This window comes from Sycon ciliatum, chromosome 1 (assembly GCF_964019385.1).
Source record: "Sycon ciliatum chromosome 1, ocSycCili1.1, whole genome shotgun sequence".
Classification (NCBI taxonomy): Eukaryota; Metazoa; Porifera; class Calcarea; order Leucosolenida; family Sycettidae; genus Sycon; species Sycon ciliatum.
In genome coordinates this window covers 58,488,090-58,502,537 of record NC_088643.1, presented here as the reverse complement: position 1 = coordinate 58,502,537, position 14,448 = coordinate 58,488,090, and the positions used below count along the sequence as shown (strand labels likewise).

At 45.6% G+C, this 14,448-nt stretch overlaps 1 protein-coding gene and 1 long non-coding RNA gene across 3 annotated transcripts; one reads left to right on the top strand and one right to left on the bottom strand.

The window, feature by feature from the left end:
- Nucleotides 1–560: 560 nt before the first annotated feature.
- Nucleotides 561–12,547, bottom strand: LOC135804590 (uncharacterized). Of its 2 annotated transcripts, XR_010551071.1 has the most exons (7): nt 12,231–12,547; nt 11,181–11,318; nt 8,564–8,655; nt 4,429–4,496; nt 3,485–3,560; nt 1,341–1,567; nt 561–1,286 (listed from the first exon to the last, which is right to left on the bottom strand). XR_010551071.1 is itself a non-coding variant. In XM_065318489.1 (6 exons), the coding sequence occupies exons 1-6, from the start codon at nt 12,298–12,300 to the stop codon at nt 1,427–1,429; spliced, it is 585 nt and encodes a 194-aa protein (XP_065174561.1). In that variant the 5' UTR covers nt 12,301–12,547; the 3' UTR covers nt 561–1,426. The 2 variants fall into 2 exon arrangements, 1 of the variants encoding a protein (XP_065174561.1); XM_065318489.1 differs by having other exon boundaries at nt 561–1,567.
- On the top strand, nt 4,973–6,903 carry LOC135804591 (uncharacterized). Its single transcript, XR_010551072.1, has 2 exons — nt 4,973–5,669; nt 6,575–6,903. It is a non-coding gene; the product is annotated as an uncharacterized LOC135804591 (long non-coding RNA).
- Nucleotides 12,548–14,448: the final 1,901 nt, after the last annotated feature.

Genomic DNA, 14,448 nt, shown 5'->3' with positions numbered 1-14,448 from the left:
TTGCAGCTTCCAGGAAGAAGTATGTCACCATGGTCGCGGGAGGGACAATCAGTCGGTGAATCAGGTTAAAATACTGTACTCCTTGGTACGCAAATATCGACTCGACTTGGAGTCAGCACGGGGTGTTTGGGTGTCGACGAACCACTCCGTAGGCTGCAATCCATCTCTCCGATGCCCCTAACCTCACTGCCCCCCCCCCCTCTCTCTCTCTCCCGCTTTGAAATTCGCTTCCATAGGCCACCCTTGCCCGTTTGGCCTTGCAAAGTAGAATAACAATCAACAACAACAATGGCACACTCGGCTTCATCGGGGAGGGCTATTGGAGGGCTATTGCCGACACCCACACCACTGCTAGTCTATAATCTGGATGCACCTATACAATACAAGTACAAACTAAGATGTTGCGACCTTGGCGGTAATTGGTGAAGAAAGTGTTCGCTCCAAACGTCGGAGCTCTCGCATCCTGCCGACTGACTCACAACTGCCATCCGGAGCACACGAGAAGCCGTCGAACCTTCCACTCGGCTAACCCGCAAGAAAGCACCACTCCCTGCTCAATACACAGTGTTTCGGGGAATTCACCCCTCATCAGTTGAGCTTGAGGCAAAGACAATGAAAAAAACACACCTGGAATCAAATAAGTGTTGGCTGGTGTGTGGATCTTGAAGGTTGCTTCACGTACACACAGTCCAATACTATCTAACTAACAGAGATACCAAAGTAGAAATGTCACATAGTGGTGAAGCGGTAAGTTACTACTATCCCATGAAGAAAAGAAATGATAGGAAAGCAGCAGTGGTTACAGCTAGAAGGAGTCAACAGCATCAGAACGCAGCCTGCAAAGCCCCACTGACATCCGCGAAGATGAATGTGTTAAAAAATAGTAAGTTAAAAATACTATAAAATAGACTGCTTTGCATGCACAAGTTATGACGTGTGGTAAGAAAAAAATCGTAACACACACTCACACTCACATACCAACTTGCATGAAAACCCAGCAGCGGGATGAGAATAAAAGGACAATTCACAGTACGACAGCCACTGTTATTGCCAATGCGACAGACCAGACGGCTACCTTGAACGGAAACATTGCACAAATCCTGCATGGACGGCATGATTGCAGGGCATGCAGGGAATTAGAATAGCGTGCCAGTGATTCCAGCACCATGGCCATCTAGTCCAACGGTGCACATGTGCTGCAGCCACATGAATCAAGCACAGCTTATTGACCGCACCGGGAGAGAAGGCACTGACTGGGTACATACATGTTCAGGGCACTGACATCACTGACATACACACACTTCTCACTGGATACATACATGTTCAGGGCACTGACATACACACAGTGCTCTCGTACGCACAGGGAGCACTGACGGCCACACAATGCTCTCATAGGGAATTCGAAACACTATGGCACGCCGGCATATCACTGTTGTGCATTGATTTCATCCCATTTGCTGAAAAGTCCATCGAGAAGGTCGGCGGCATTGTCCTTGACGACAAGCAGTCTGTCAACTCTCTCTGCCCGTTCCGGGTCGTCCAAGCCCTCCTCTTTAGCTTTCTTCCGCTACAGCACGCAAGCGAATACAAACAGAGGCAGGAGTTGAGCCCCATGCAATCAGGGTAGTCACATATCGTCGGCCCATTTACAAAGGCAGTGACCGTCTGTTTGATTGCAAATCACCTTGACCCCAGCTACTCTACTATCCAAACCAAGCAAAGGGCACTGCTGGCATCGTGTCACTGACCAGAGGACACATTAGCACTGGCACTGACATGCTTGCACCATGACAGTCAGTGATCATAGCACATGCTTACAGAAAAAGTTGTGAATTTTAAACGATTTTCCAAAAATCCGTGCGTTGACAGGTAGAAATTTGCAACGATCTTGGAGTTTTAAAAAAAAGGCACATCCGTGCGTAAAATAACGTACGTTCTACACTACTCGACCATGTTCTACACTACTCGACCATGTTCTACACTACTCGACCATGTTCTACACTACTCGACCATGTTCTACACTACTCGACCATGTTCTACACTACTCGACCATGTTCTACACTACTCGACCATGTTCTACACTACTCGACCATGTTCTACACTACTCGACCATGTTCTACACTACTCGACCATGTTCTACACTACTCGACCATGTTCTAACTACACTACTCGACCATGTTCTACACTACTCGACCATGTTCTACACTACTCGACCATGTTCTACACTACTCGACCATGTTCTACACTACTCGACCATGTTCTACACTACTCGACCATGTTCTACAGTACTCGACCATGTTCTACACTACTCGACCATGTTCTAACTACACTACTCGACCATGTTCTACACTACTCGACCATGTTCTACACTACTCGACCATGTTCTACACTACTCGACCATGTTCTACACTACTCGACCATGTTCTACACTACTCGACCATGTTCTACACTACTCGACCATGTTCTACACTACTCGACCATGTTCTACACTACTCGACCATGTTCTAACTACACTACTCGACCATGTTCTACACTACTCGACCATGTTCTACACTACTCGACCATGTTCTACTGTACTCGACCATGTTCTACACTACTCGACCATGTTCTTCACTACTCGACCATGTTCTACACTACTCGACCATGTTCTACTGTAATAGTGCGTCTCTAATACTACTGCTCAATGAAATCTGATCAAGCGAGTCCAGCCAGGCTGTGCAGCCCTAGACCTGCGAACCGTGCTGGGTTGTGAACTGGTGCAGGGCGCAAACTGGACCAACTGCGCAATGTCACGTTGATAGTACGTCTCTATTCGCAGTATATGTACATGCTAGGATGACGGAATGGGTGTCCAACGTGACAAAATTTGAGAAAAGATGGTGTTGAATATACTTCCTCCACACGCATGCAGGGTCAGAGCGACGTCCACAAGGTACCTGCATGCAGGAGTCATGTAGCACCTTTGTTTCCTTGACTTCTACGGTGGCAGATAGTGCGTTGGATTCGTGCTGCGTGGAGTGTTCCAAACCATAAGTTCTGGGTTCAATTTTCGTCTTCATTGTGGAGTTTGAGCAAAGCTCACAAGGAATGAGTTGCTGTAAGAGGATGAAGAGGTCGTATACGATGTAAAAGAAGCTTGAGACGGTACAGTGGGCCAGAAAGCATCCAACGCAGCGGCTGTGAAAAAGTTCAGAGATTTGTAACCTCAGATATCATGCACATCTTGTAACCAGGCTGAAACAGCTACCCCCCCCCCCCTTATCATAAACACACAATCTACGGATCATAGAAAGGAGTGTAACAGTATGCCACTTGAGACTGGAGTATTTGTCTGACACACGTGGACACGCACGCACGCACACACACACACACACACACACACACACACACACACACACACACACACACACACACACACACACACACACACCGTCCAAACACTAACAAACTGACTAGTATCGGTAAAGTTGACTCAAACCCTTACCCAAGCCAGTATATGTCCAAAGTAGTCGTCACAATTGAGGATACCAATCGGCTTCTGATGCATGCTTAGAGCCGCTCTATAAAAAACAAGGAAACACAGCCAATCGGAAAGAGGGTAAGTCCCTTTTCTGATTGTTCGCGTGGCTATCGAGTCCATAATACGAGGAGTCTGAGCAAATTTGACCTTTTTTACTCTGGAACTAACTTCGACGTGGCTAGAACAACCACTTTGTGGTGCAAGCGGCAAAAACAGCGTTTAAGGGTAGGGAATGCTTGTGACCGTGTCCGCACACATACACTGCATACATTAGACAAGTGTTGTGCAGCCAGTGAAGTATCTGTCATTTCACAGCTCAATCCATATCCCTCCCTCCCTCCTCTCTCTCTCTCTCTCTCTCTCTCTCTCTCTCTCTCTTTCTCTCTCTCTCCCTCCCTCCCTCCCTCTCTCTCTCTCTCTCTCTCTCTCTCTCTCTCTCTCTCTCTCTCTCTCTCTCTCTCTCTCTCTCTCTCTCTCTCTCTCTCTCTCTCTCTCTCTCTCTCTCTCTCTCTCTCTCTCTCTCTCTCTCTCTCTCTCTCTCTCTCTCTCTCTCTCTCTCTCTCTCTCTCTCTCTCTCTCTCTCTCTCTCTCTCCCTCTCTCTCTCACTCTCTCTCAGTAACAGAATATCTTTTCTGCTATACGAGTCGTTGCAATGAGTAACTTAATGCAGCAATCCAAAGCCTATAGACATACCGGCGATAGCTCACATTCGTGCCAAGTGAAGTTTTCTCTAATTATTGCAGATGGCGGAATTGTGCAAGCCGTTTCATACTGATCAAAACAAGCATGCGTAAAAACAAGGGATGATGTATATTTAATGTCCAGAGCAAGCACAACTTCAACTACACACGTCGCCATACAAATGCTTCAGTCAGCATTGCAGACGCTGACTTAGGCGGCATCTTACTCGACTAGGACTTCAGTCAGTTCGTCCAGGGTGCCGAACCCACCGGGCAGCGCCACAAACGCATCGCCCTGAACGAACACGACAGCAAAGAAGATCACATGCCAAGGAGGTATAAGAGTGGCTCAACCAGGTGCGATCATATCCTAGACACGCAAGCACTGACTGAGTGTTTAAATTGTGATAATAGGGGACAGCCCTACAAGCTATGAACGTATATTCTATATTGAAACTGAGTGTAAAAACCACACAAGAGGCATCCAACATGGCTGCATACATGTAGCAATATTGTGATCAGTAGAATGGTGATTTTGCCTGCAAGTGTCCACTCCTCATACTGACAGTGTCTGGTGGAAAAAAGGGGAGTGGGAGGGAGGGCACCAATGATTGAATGCTGAGTCCTCAATGCATTGTCTACATATCGCTGCGGAAGGGGAGGACTCATATAACTGGGGGAATGGCAGGGGAGGGGTCATATAGCCGGGGAAGGAAGTGTGTGTGGGGGGATTGAACTTGATGACACTTTAAAGGGGAACTCCACGAAAAAATGAAACTTTGATAGCCTGTAGAGTTTCGGGCGCTGAGTCGAATGGTCTTGGTCCGAAGCCTCTACGACGAAGCGTTCTTGAGATATTTCACTTTGAAATTGCAAAAACGGGGCCGCGCCCTGACGTCATGCGGCCATTTGGTTACATCATCACGGGCTGCCTACGTCATTGTGGCATAGTCGTTTCTCTTCGCCAGTCTACAAGCACTAATTTTAGTTGGTATTTCAAGGGAAGATGGGCGATTCCGAACAATCCTCTGTCCCCAGCAATGAAGGCAGCGATGCTGAGGCCAGTGAGGACGACCAACAGCCCACCGCCGCGTATGGTTGGGGCAGGGAGCCCAGATACTCTGCTGAGGAGCTGCCATCGCGTGTAACAAATGTTGAGGAAGAAGATGCGTCAGCAGCTGCGTCCGACAGAAGACGAGTAGCTTGGCCACCAGAATCTCGATTCGTTTGGGACTCCGACTGGTGCGAGCGTGGACAAAAGTGTATAGCCATGCCCAGCCAGCGGGAATGATTTTGCTGGTAGGATGCTGCCGTCGCTGTCGACAAGATGGCCCAAGGTTTCTTGCGTAGCGGACCTCGCAGATTACGAGATCGTATCCTTGCATTAGGCTGTGCCCACCACTGCTCTTCGAGGTTATCTCGACATGCAGAAGCCGCCAATGCCAGTGACAGAAGAGTCTGACATTACGTAAGCCTCAATTAGTTTGCCTTGACTTGTCTTGTGAGGATCGCGTATCAGCATGATACACTGTACACTTATTTTTTTGGGGAAATTTATTGTTGTCAGGCGCACTACAATAGGCGTCGCACAAGAAAGACATTGTACTGGTAGTTATCACAAGTTTCATGCATGACACAAACAAATTTCTCTTTGCTGCTCCGAGTATGTCTTGACTTATCTTGTGAGGATCGATGCGCGTAATGTTTTGTGTAACTTATTGTTGTCAGGCATAGCACGAACAACGTTGTACTATAGTGCTAGTAGTTATCACAAGTTTTCATGCACGACTCAAACACATTATTTTGTCTTTGTCATTTTCCCTTGGATTGGTACAAGATCTGCAAAGTATGGTAGTGTTCTGTTGGTGAAGAGAGCACTGCACACAGTTTATGAGCACCATGGGTGCATTTGATCACACCCGAACCCAGACTTTATCGTTTCAAGCGATAGACTTTGTCAATAAACTCGTTCCATGGCATGCAACGTACAAGCGTGGGGTCAAGAAAGCGTACACCAAAATAATGCACAAATTCTGGCAGGAGAGTAAGACATCTGTACTTTCTGACCAAGACATCTCTGTACTAGTAGGTAATCGAACGCGTCCTAATCAGTATTCATCCCCCAGATCATTGGAATTCTATTTGAAATCAGCAATTATGGGAAATTCTACAAGACCCTCCATCTTTGTACCAGTGGACACTAAAGTAGTATGGCGCGCGCACTGAAAGTGCAGGTAGGTACCGGTAGGTGCAATACAGCGCATATGTAGAGTAAATGAGTATTTGACTATAATAATTATTACGGTACAGCAATGTGGTATGTGTACAAGCACTCATCATACACATTCCATATGACATTCTGTGTTTGTGTAGATCTCTACGCTATGCGGCACACAGGCAGTACACACTATGTACACGGCAAATTGGGCAAGCACGTTCGTGGTCGTCTTCCAGCCTGCGTTGTGAATACCATCAGGCAAAGATATCCAAATCCTGCACCACCTCAGCCTTCTCAGGAGGCTTCCACCTGGAATTTGGCAGGGAAACCTGCTTCTCCAAAGCAGGAACATCGAGGTTGCCATTTGCAACCGCTACCACCTCACACATGAGCTTGTCAACATACTCATAGCTCTTTCTGTCGTATAATTTTCTATTTGGCCACAGTCTTCTTTATGCTTTGAGAACTGGACTTTATACCTTCCTATCGCGGTCTTTTTGGTTGTGCTGTGACGACGGTTGACATTGACGTCGTCAAGAGCTGCGAGATGTGCGTGTCCAATCATCCCCAGAATTGAGAAACGAATGCGTTTGAGAATGTAGTTCGGCATGACACTGTGATATACCTGCATGGCAAAAAGAATGTGGAGAAAACACACTTGCTTAGACAATATACTGCTGTATGGGAAAATGGAAACTTCACCGTACAGGACCACTCTTGTTCTCAATTGCACGTTTCATTCCCTGTGTTGCCCATAAGAGACGGGACCAAAAATGTTCAGCAGATGTTTGTTGTCTTCTGGCGTGGAGTGGCGGCGTCATTAGATGTACACATATTCATTTCACTAAGTACACCACTACTACATCATAATGTACTATCCTTAGGCTAGCGTACGTGCGATGGAGTTTGAGTATGTGGGTGCGTATGTGTGCGAGTTGTTGTGTTTGTGTGTGTGTGCACGCACACGCGCGCATGTGGGTGAACGTGTGAGTGCATGTGTATAATATGTGTAGTTCCCACTGTATTCCTTGCACAATAGGTCTTCACTTACTTTTCTTTCGCATACAACCAGAACCCATTCCTTGTTCGAAATTAGATTTTTTTGGCCTGGTGATCCCGCAAGCGTGGAACTCGGAGTGTAATAATTTTTTGTTTCACCTTACTTGCACTATTCCTAGGCTGTCCAGACTTCTAACAACTGCTCTGAGTGATATGATATTCATGCAACCATGCCTAGAAGTAGGGTAGCTGTTATAAATAGAGACATATCCACGCAATCAACTTACACTGGTTCGGTTTGGCAGGATTGGTGAGACAGTTCGTCGTGCATGCTGCCTGCACATCGCAAGCAAACAGTTCTGTAACCTTCGTACTTGCTGGGGGTCTGTCTGTTTGCGTCCCAGTTGATGACAGATGTGCACAGTTTAGTACTGGTATGCGCAAAGTTACTGGGGTAATATCGTTCATCAGCTAGCTGCAGTCGGAGTTGATGGGGTGATGTACTCTTCTGATCCTGATGGAACGTATCTCGCCCTGCTTTCTCAGTTGCAGCTTGTTGAGTTCGCTTTGCTGGAGGCTCACGGTTTGGAGGGCACTGGTACACTGATGAGGGCTTTCCTGGACGGCGTACTCGTCAAAACTCAGCTCTCAAGTCCCTCTGGATCATAAATGCAGCGAGCAAACATAGCTCGTGCTGCGAAAATAGGCTTGAAATTTTCACGACGCATTGCAACATCTCGGCGCTTTGGCAGGTCTCCATCCTTTGGGAATCTAAGAAAACTAACACCAGGAGGATGATATGATACTGGCACAACCAACAACACAACAATTTGGCATTGCAGCGGCTCAGGCGACTTGGCAAACTACTTTCTGAAGTGATTTTCGTCCTGAAGAAAGTGAGATTCAAAATCCAAGTATTTTCGCACCATGCCACAATGACGTCACACATACATTGGTATGGGGCGTGGCTAAAATTGAAATATCTCAAGAACGCTTTCTCGTAGAGACTTCGGACCAAGACCATTCGACTCAGCGCCCGAAACTCTACAGGCTATCAAATTTTCATTTTTTCGTGGAGTTCCCCTTTAACTACCAGCATTCACTATTGCTTTTAGCATTCGGACGCCTAACAAAACACTACTTGCCAGGATCATCATTTTGCGTCTTCTGTCTGACAGATTTTTCTCCACATAGACTTCCCAGGACTTCTTGGCTCGGTATTCCTCTTTCTTGTTGGCTGTAGCAAGAAAGAGCATTCAGTTCTGTGAGATGCTGAGGTTCAGCTCTGCCAGCCAAGGAATACATCAGCTCCCAAGAGTGTGCAACTCTACTTGTGGGTTCTATATAAATCAATATAAAATAAACACAGCAGCCACTGAAACCTCTCACCATGCAGTGGTGTTCATGCATGTGTCCGAGGCGAGTTGTAGCGAGCATAAACGAGTGGCAGATCCGCACGGTGCATTAACTGATCACCGCCGTGCGCAGTACAAAGTGTATTAGAAGCGGTCCTTCAGCCCGTGATGTGTTCTTTCGCCGATGGAGACCCCGTATGCAGAGTTGCACACTCTTGGAATAGTATTATCCCCGTATGCAGAGTTGCACACTCTTGGAATAGTATTATCCCCGTATGCAGAGTTGCACACTCTTGGAATAGTATTATCCCCATATGCAGAGTTGCACACTCTTGGAATAGTATTATTCCCGTATGCAGAGTTGCACACTCTTGGAATAGTATTATCCCCGTATGCAGAGTTGCACACTCTTGGAATAGTATTATCCCCGTATGCAGAGTTGCACACTCTTGGAATAGTATTATCCCCGTATGCAGAGTTGCACACTCTTGGAATAGTATTATCCCCGTATGCAGAGTTGCACACTCTTGGAATAGTATTATCCCCGTATGCAGAGTTGCACACTCTTGGAATAGTATTATCCCCGTATGCAGAGTTGCACACTCTTGGAATGGTATTATCCCCGTATGCAGAGTTGCACACTCTTGGAATAGTATTATCCCCGTATGCAGAGTTGCACACTCTTGGAATAGTATTATCCCCGTATGCAGAGTTGCACACTCTTGGAATAGTATTATCCCCGTATGCAGAGTTGCACACTCTTGGAATAGTATTATCCCCGTATGCAGAGTTGCACACTCTTGGAATAGTATTATCCCCGTATGCAGAGTTGCACACTCTTGGAATAGTATTATCCCCGTATGCAGAGTTGCACACTCTTGGAATAGTATTATCCCCGTATGCAGAGTTGCACACTCTTGGAATAGTATTATCCCCGTATGCAGAGTTGCACACTCTTGGAATAGTATTATCCCCGTATGCAGAGTTGCACACTCTTGGAATAGTATTATCCCCGTATGCAGAGTTGCACACTCTTGGAATAGTATTATCCCCGTATGCAGAGTTGCACACTCTTGGAATAGTATTATCCCCGTATGCAGAGTTGCACACTCTTGGAATAGTATTATCCCCGTATGCAGAGTTGCACACTCTTGGAATAGTATTATCCCCGTATGCAGAGTTGCACACTCTTGGAATAGTATTATCCCCGTATGCAGAGTTGCACACTCTTGGAATAGTATTATCCCCGTATGCAGAGTTGCACACTCTTGGAATAGTACTATTCACGTGGTGACAATGCACTAAGCTAGGACATACGTGTACTGATACTCCAGCAGGCAAGAAACATCTTTGTATCCCCAAGCCTTGCCAAAGGCGGATGAAGTCACGTGCAACATCTAGGGTTTAGCCCGCACCGGGAAATACAAAACAAATTTGCAGATGCCAATGTTCCCATCAGAAGGAGAACAGAACGGTGCCTGGTCTTTCCCGGACATTAACATCTCTCGCAACAAGAAAACTAATAGCCTGGACATGACCATTTCTACCAGAATCTGACCTTTACCGGTTTGTATTTTCCATGGTTGAGTTACACGCCAACCAAGTTGGAGCCTTGTTCTAAGCCTCTAGTGCATCATTTCTTTTTAATAGGGCTCAAACGGTTAGTCCGATTAACCGGTTGCAGACCGGTTACGAAGAATTAACGGTTAACAGATAAAGATACCGGTTACGCAGTAACTTTTCAGTCAATTTTTCAAGTATCAGGTCGTTGCAAAGTATGCACTTTCGCAGGCTGTCGCACACGTACGCAATTTCTGGGCTGTCAACTCGGTCATATCTGGTCTCTTGGTGTGAGAGTACATGTATGTATGAATGAGCATGCAAGAGAATGTACCTGTGTGCGTTGTACTGAATAGGGTACATTTTTTGAATGAGTCTTAGTCAAATGTACAGTTAAAAAAGAGTTCGCAGGATTACCGTGGCTTATAGGTTATAACCGTTAAACCGACCGTTAGCTTAGCAGTTAACCGTTAGGGGTAAAACCGTGACCATTTGAGCCCTACTTTTTAATAAAATGGATTCACAAACTCCATAGCCGCTACCTACCCATCACCTACTAGTCTGGACACTCACTCACATAATAATCACTGTATCTTTGCTGCAACAATCTCTCACCACTGATCCACCAAAGGTTCAGGCATGGCCCATCCTCAGGGCAAACCACTAAACCTTAAGCGGAACAACAACGAAATGGAGCAGCTACCTATTCTGTAAAGTCTTCACCGGCTCAAAAAAAAAAAGGCTTGAGCAACCTTGGAAAAGACAAGGCTTGAACAACCAACACGCTTTATGGAAGGGAAGTACTTTTTTTTAAGGAATGCCCAATTTATCGGCTGCAAGACAATACCTTCAAATTTGGGTATTGTTATGCCAATAATACGCCCATTCTCGGCTTCCACTCCCGCTGAGAGCTCGCCCATAAGGCCCAGCCGACAGCCTCCAAACACCAGCGTCAAGTTCTTGGATGCCAAGAGAGTGCCGAATGCTACAGAGAAAGAAATCAGACACGATGATAAAGGTGCATAGTTTACTGCAATTTTAGACACCGCCTTACAGTAAAACCTTGCATCCATATGCCCAAAACTAACTTGCGTCCACGGACACGATATAAACTTCCAGTCAGCTTGATCGTCACTTCACAACGTAATGAAGGCAGCGGACCACACAGATCGGAGATGCTGATCATAGTTCCATACTATTGAGGCGGGGTAAGAGACTCTGGCTGGTATGCATTGTTTTCAAGGAAATGCGGCATCTACTAGTACCTCCCAAATACTTGTGTAATATCAATGACCTGTCACTGCATGCATGAATGAATTCACATTTTTAGAACTACAAATTACGCCAAGCACTACAATATTTCCCCATCGACACTTACCATGTTTGCCGGACTATAGTGCGCACTTTAGATGCGCTATCTCAGGCCCCAAATCGCAGCTGCGCACTACGCGGCTCAGGATAGGAGAATGCATGCGCTTCGAAAAGTACGTGGTGCAATGAAACTGTTGCGAAGCCACCTCGGAGTGTCTGACCTCGGAGTGTCTGACCCCCGCGCAAGCCATATCCGTGCATTTGTGGTGTCTTCTGCCAGCTACACTACAAGTCAAATGCAAGATGGGTACGAGACCCATAGCCAGCATAGGTAGCACGTGCATTATAAAAATCGCTGCACATTTTAATAATTGTATAATTTTGCCAATGGTCGCACTATAATACTGCTTTTATAATCCATTAATTTCTCAAATCTACATTATACTCTGGATTTGTCTTGATTTGCCAAAACGTTCATCAAACGCTCATCAAAAAAAAAGGGGGTGCGCAATATGCTCAGGTGTGCGCTATACTCCGGTAAATACGATATGTACATGGCATCAACGATAAAGTCACGAGTGCATACCTTTAGCCTCCCGTTGGAACTTTTCATTGCGAGGTACCTGCGAGCCACAGTAAACGGTAACGTATTCCATTCTTGTGAATTTTCACAACTAATGAATATTCTTATTTTACGAATAGAAGTGACTGACAGTGAGACACACGATACCGAACTAATAAAACCTTTCCAACCTGGTCACCAATACCGGTAAGTTATTGCAGACGTGTGAAAGGAGATTGCTAGCTAGATGTGCTGAGCTTATGAGGCTGAGAGAGAGAATTGATCCAAATGAAAAAAATATCTTTGGCCTGGCATGGCATGCTGAATTCAATTTTTTGAATGTACAATAGCCATTGGAACACCTCAGCCAGCGGGCGAGATCGGTACGACTGTACAATAATGTTCTAATCTAAGACTACTATTACGTCATGGGCGCAGATGGATGAGTCACATGACTGTACAATCATGTGATTCATGTCATAACCATGACATGACAGTCATGTCGATCGACACGCGACAGTCCATCCCTAGGCCCTGGCCGAAAAATGTTCTGAATTTTTTTGCATTTTGGGGTACATTTTGCATTTTTGCATTTTTTCTGAATTTTGCCCATTTTCGGTCGAATTCCAAGGTTTCAGCCAAGGTTTCAGCTCGACCAAATCAAGTTCGGCTTGCTTCTGTCCCTCTTGGTTGCGACTCTAGACTTACTTAGTTGCACTGGCCTCCTAATCACACAAATGCGAACACGTGGGTGTTTAGTTCTACATGTACATGCAGGTGTAGATGTAAAACTACGAAGATGTGTTCTAGTAGTGTAGTAGTACATGTGTACTAGTAGTACAGGTAGTATGCAACTTGCAAGCTAAGGGTAACACAAGTGACTTGCAATGGTGAGAAAATGATTAGCTTTGCAGGCTTGTCAGGCAATGTCAGCAAAAGGGGTGACAAGATTATGATCATGCAGTGCGTGTACATGTGACATGATTAGAGGTACATGTACATGTGTACTAGCAAGGCAGGGATACTACATGTATATATGTACAGTGTGACATGGAAAATTAACCATGGCATGGCGGCCATTTTAGATTCTGGTTGCCATGGCAACGGATGCATTTTCTCTGCGTTTTGGGTTGTTTGGCTTTGATTTTTTAAATTTTTTTACATTCCCCTTTGATTTCTTGTTTGAATGTTGGCTGGAAAACCGTGCATTTTGCATTTCCATTTTCCGCAAATTAAAACACCTTTTTCGGACAGGCCTAATTCCTCAAGCGTTCCATCGAGACTTATGTAGTATCCCTGCTTTACAGTTTACACATGACTAGTAGTACATGTATTTTGCATGACTCTTATTGTTTAGAAGCATACAGTACTTCCTACATTTACGATTGTTATTCCATGATCCTTGCATGGCGCCACTACACACTGGAGAGTAGCTAGACCAACACTAATTATCAGTAGTCTTCATTGTTTCCAAAATACAATACTTGTGCCGCTATGCTTCATTTGCAAGAGGTCCTTGTGCAGTTGTATGGACTTATCTTCACTGCGATATCAGCTTCATGCTCCAATGCTTCCTTTGTAGCACTGAGGCGTGCTGCGAGTAATCAATGGCATTTCCAGGTTGCTTGCTACACTATCACATACATTCTTTAGCTGTTTTGCTGCCTGCTGCTTGTTTCCCGCAATAGACACCAGCTGAAGCTTCCTAGCTGGCCCCCTTGCCAACGGCCTTGTTAGATTCTGTATAAGTAGTTCTCTAGTTTTGTATCTCAGAGAGTCGTGGAAGAGAGAGATCAGAGAGAGAGCAAGTTCACTTTCACTTTGATATAAGATAACCTCCAGGCCGTGCCGGAGTAAGTTCTGATACGTTAGTTGACTGACTGTGGGTAGTTGCCTCCTAGCCTTAGACCACGCACACTACACTTACACTGATTTTTGCGATCTTTTTCTTGAGAACGATTCTCATAAAGACTAAGTACTTGTCCAATCTTGTGTTGTCTTCTTCACTAGCACTGATGGGGGGGGGGGGGGGGGCTTGTGACTGACCGCTTTCAGGTCACCGTCAGATTTCAGCTTTTTGATGTAGGCAGCAAACACTTTGTTGCACTCTACGAACTCGATGCCGGTTATGATGTTGATGTTACGCTTGTGATTGTTTAGCTCTCGTTGGATAGCGTTTCTAAACGACACTAAGCTTGACTTCGCATAAGGGGCGCCTTTCTGTGTTTTGAGCGAAACATAC

What these genes read in the sequence shown, in the direction of transcription:
- LOC135804590 (XM_065318489.1), bottom strand. Translation starts at nt 12,300, where the DNA reads ATGGAATACGTTACCGTTTACTGTGGCTCGCAGGTACCTCGCAATGAA. An exon ending in GTTCCAACGGGAGGCTAAAG is followed by an intron (nt 11,319 to 12,230) that starts GTATGCACTCGT and finishes CTTTCTCTGTAG; the next exon opens with CATTCGGCACTCTCTTGGCA. An exon ending in GACGCAAAATGATGATCCTG is followed by an intron (nt 4,497 to 8,563) that starts GCAAGTAGTGTT and finishes GTGTTCGTTCAG; the next exon opens with GGCGATGCGTTTGTGGCGCT.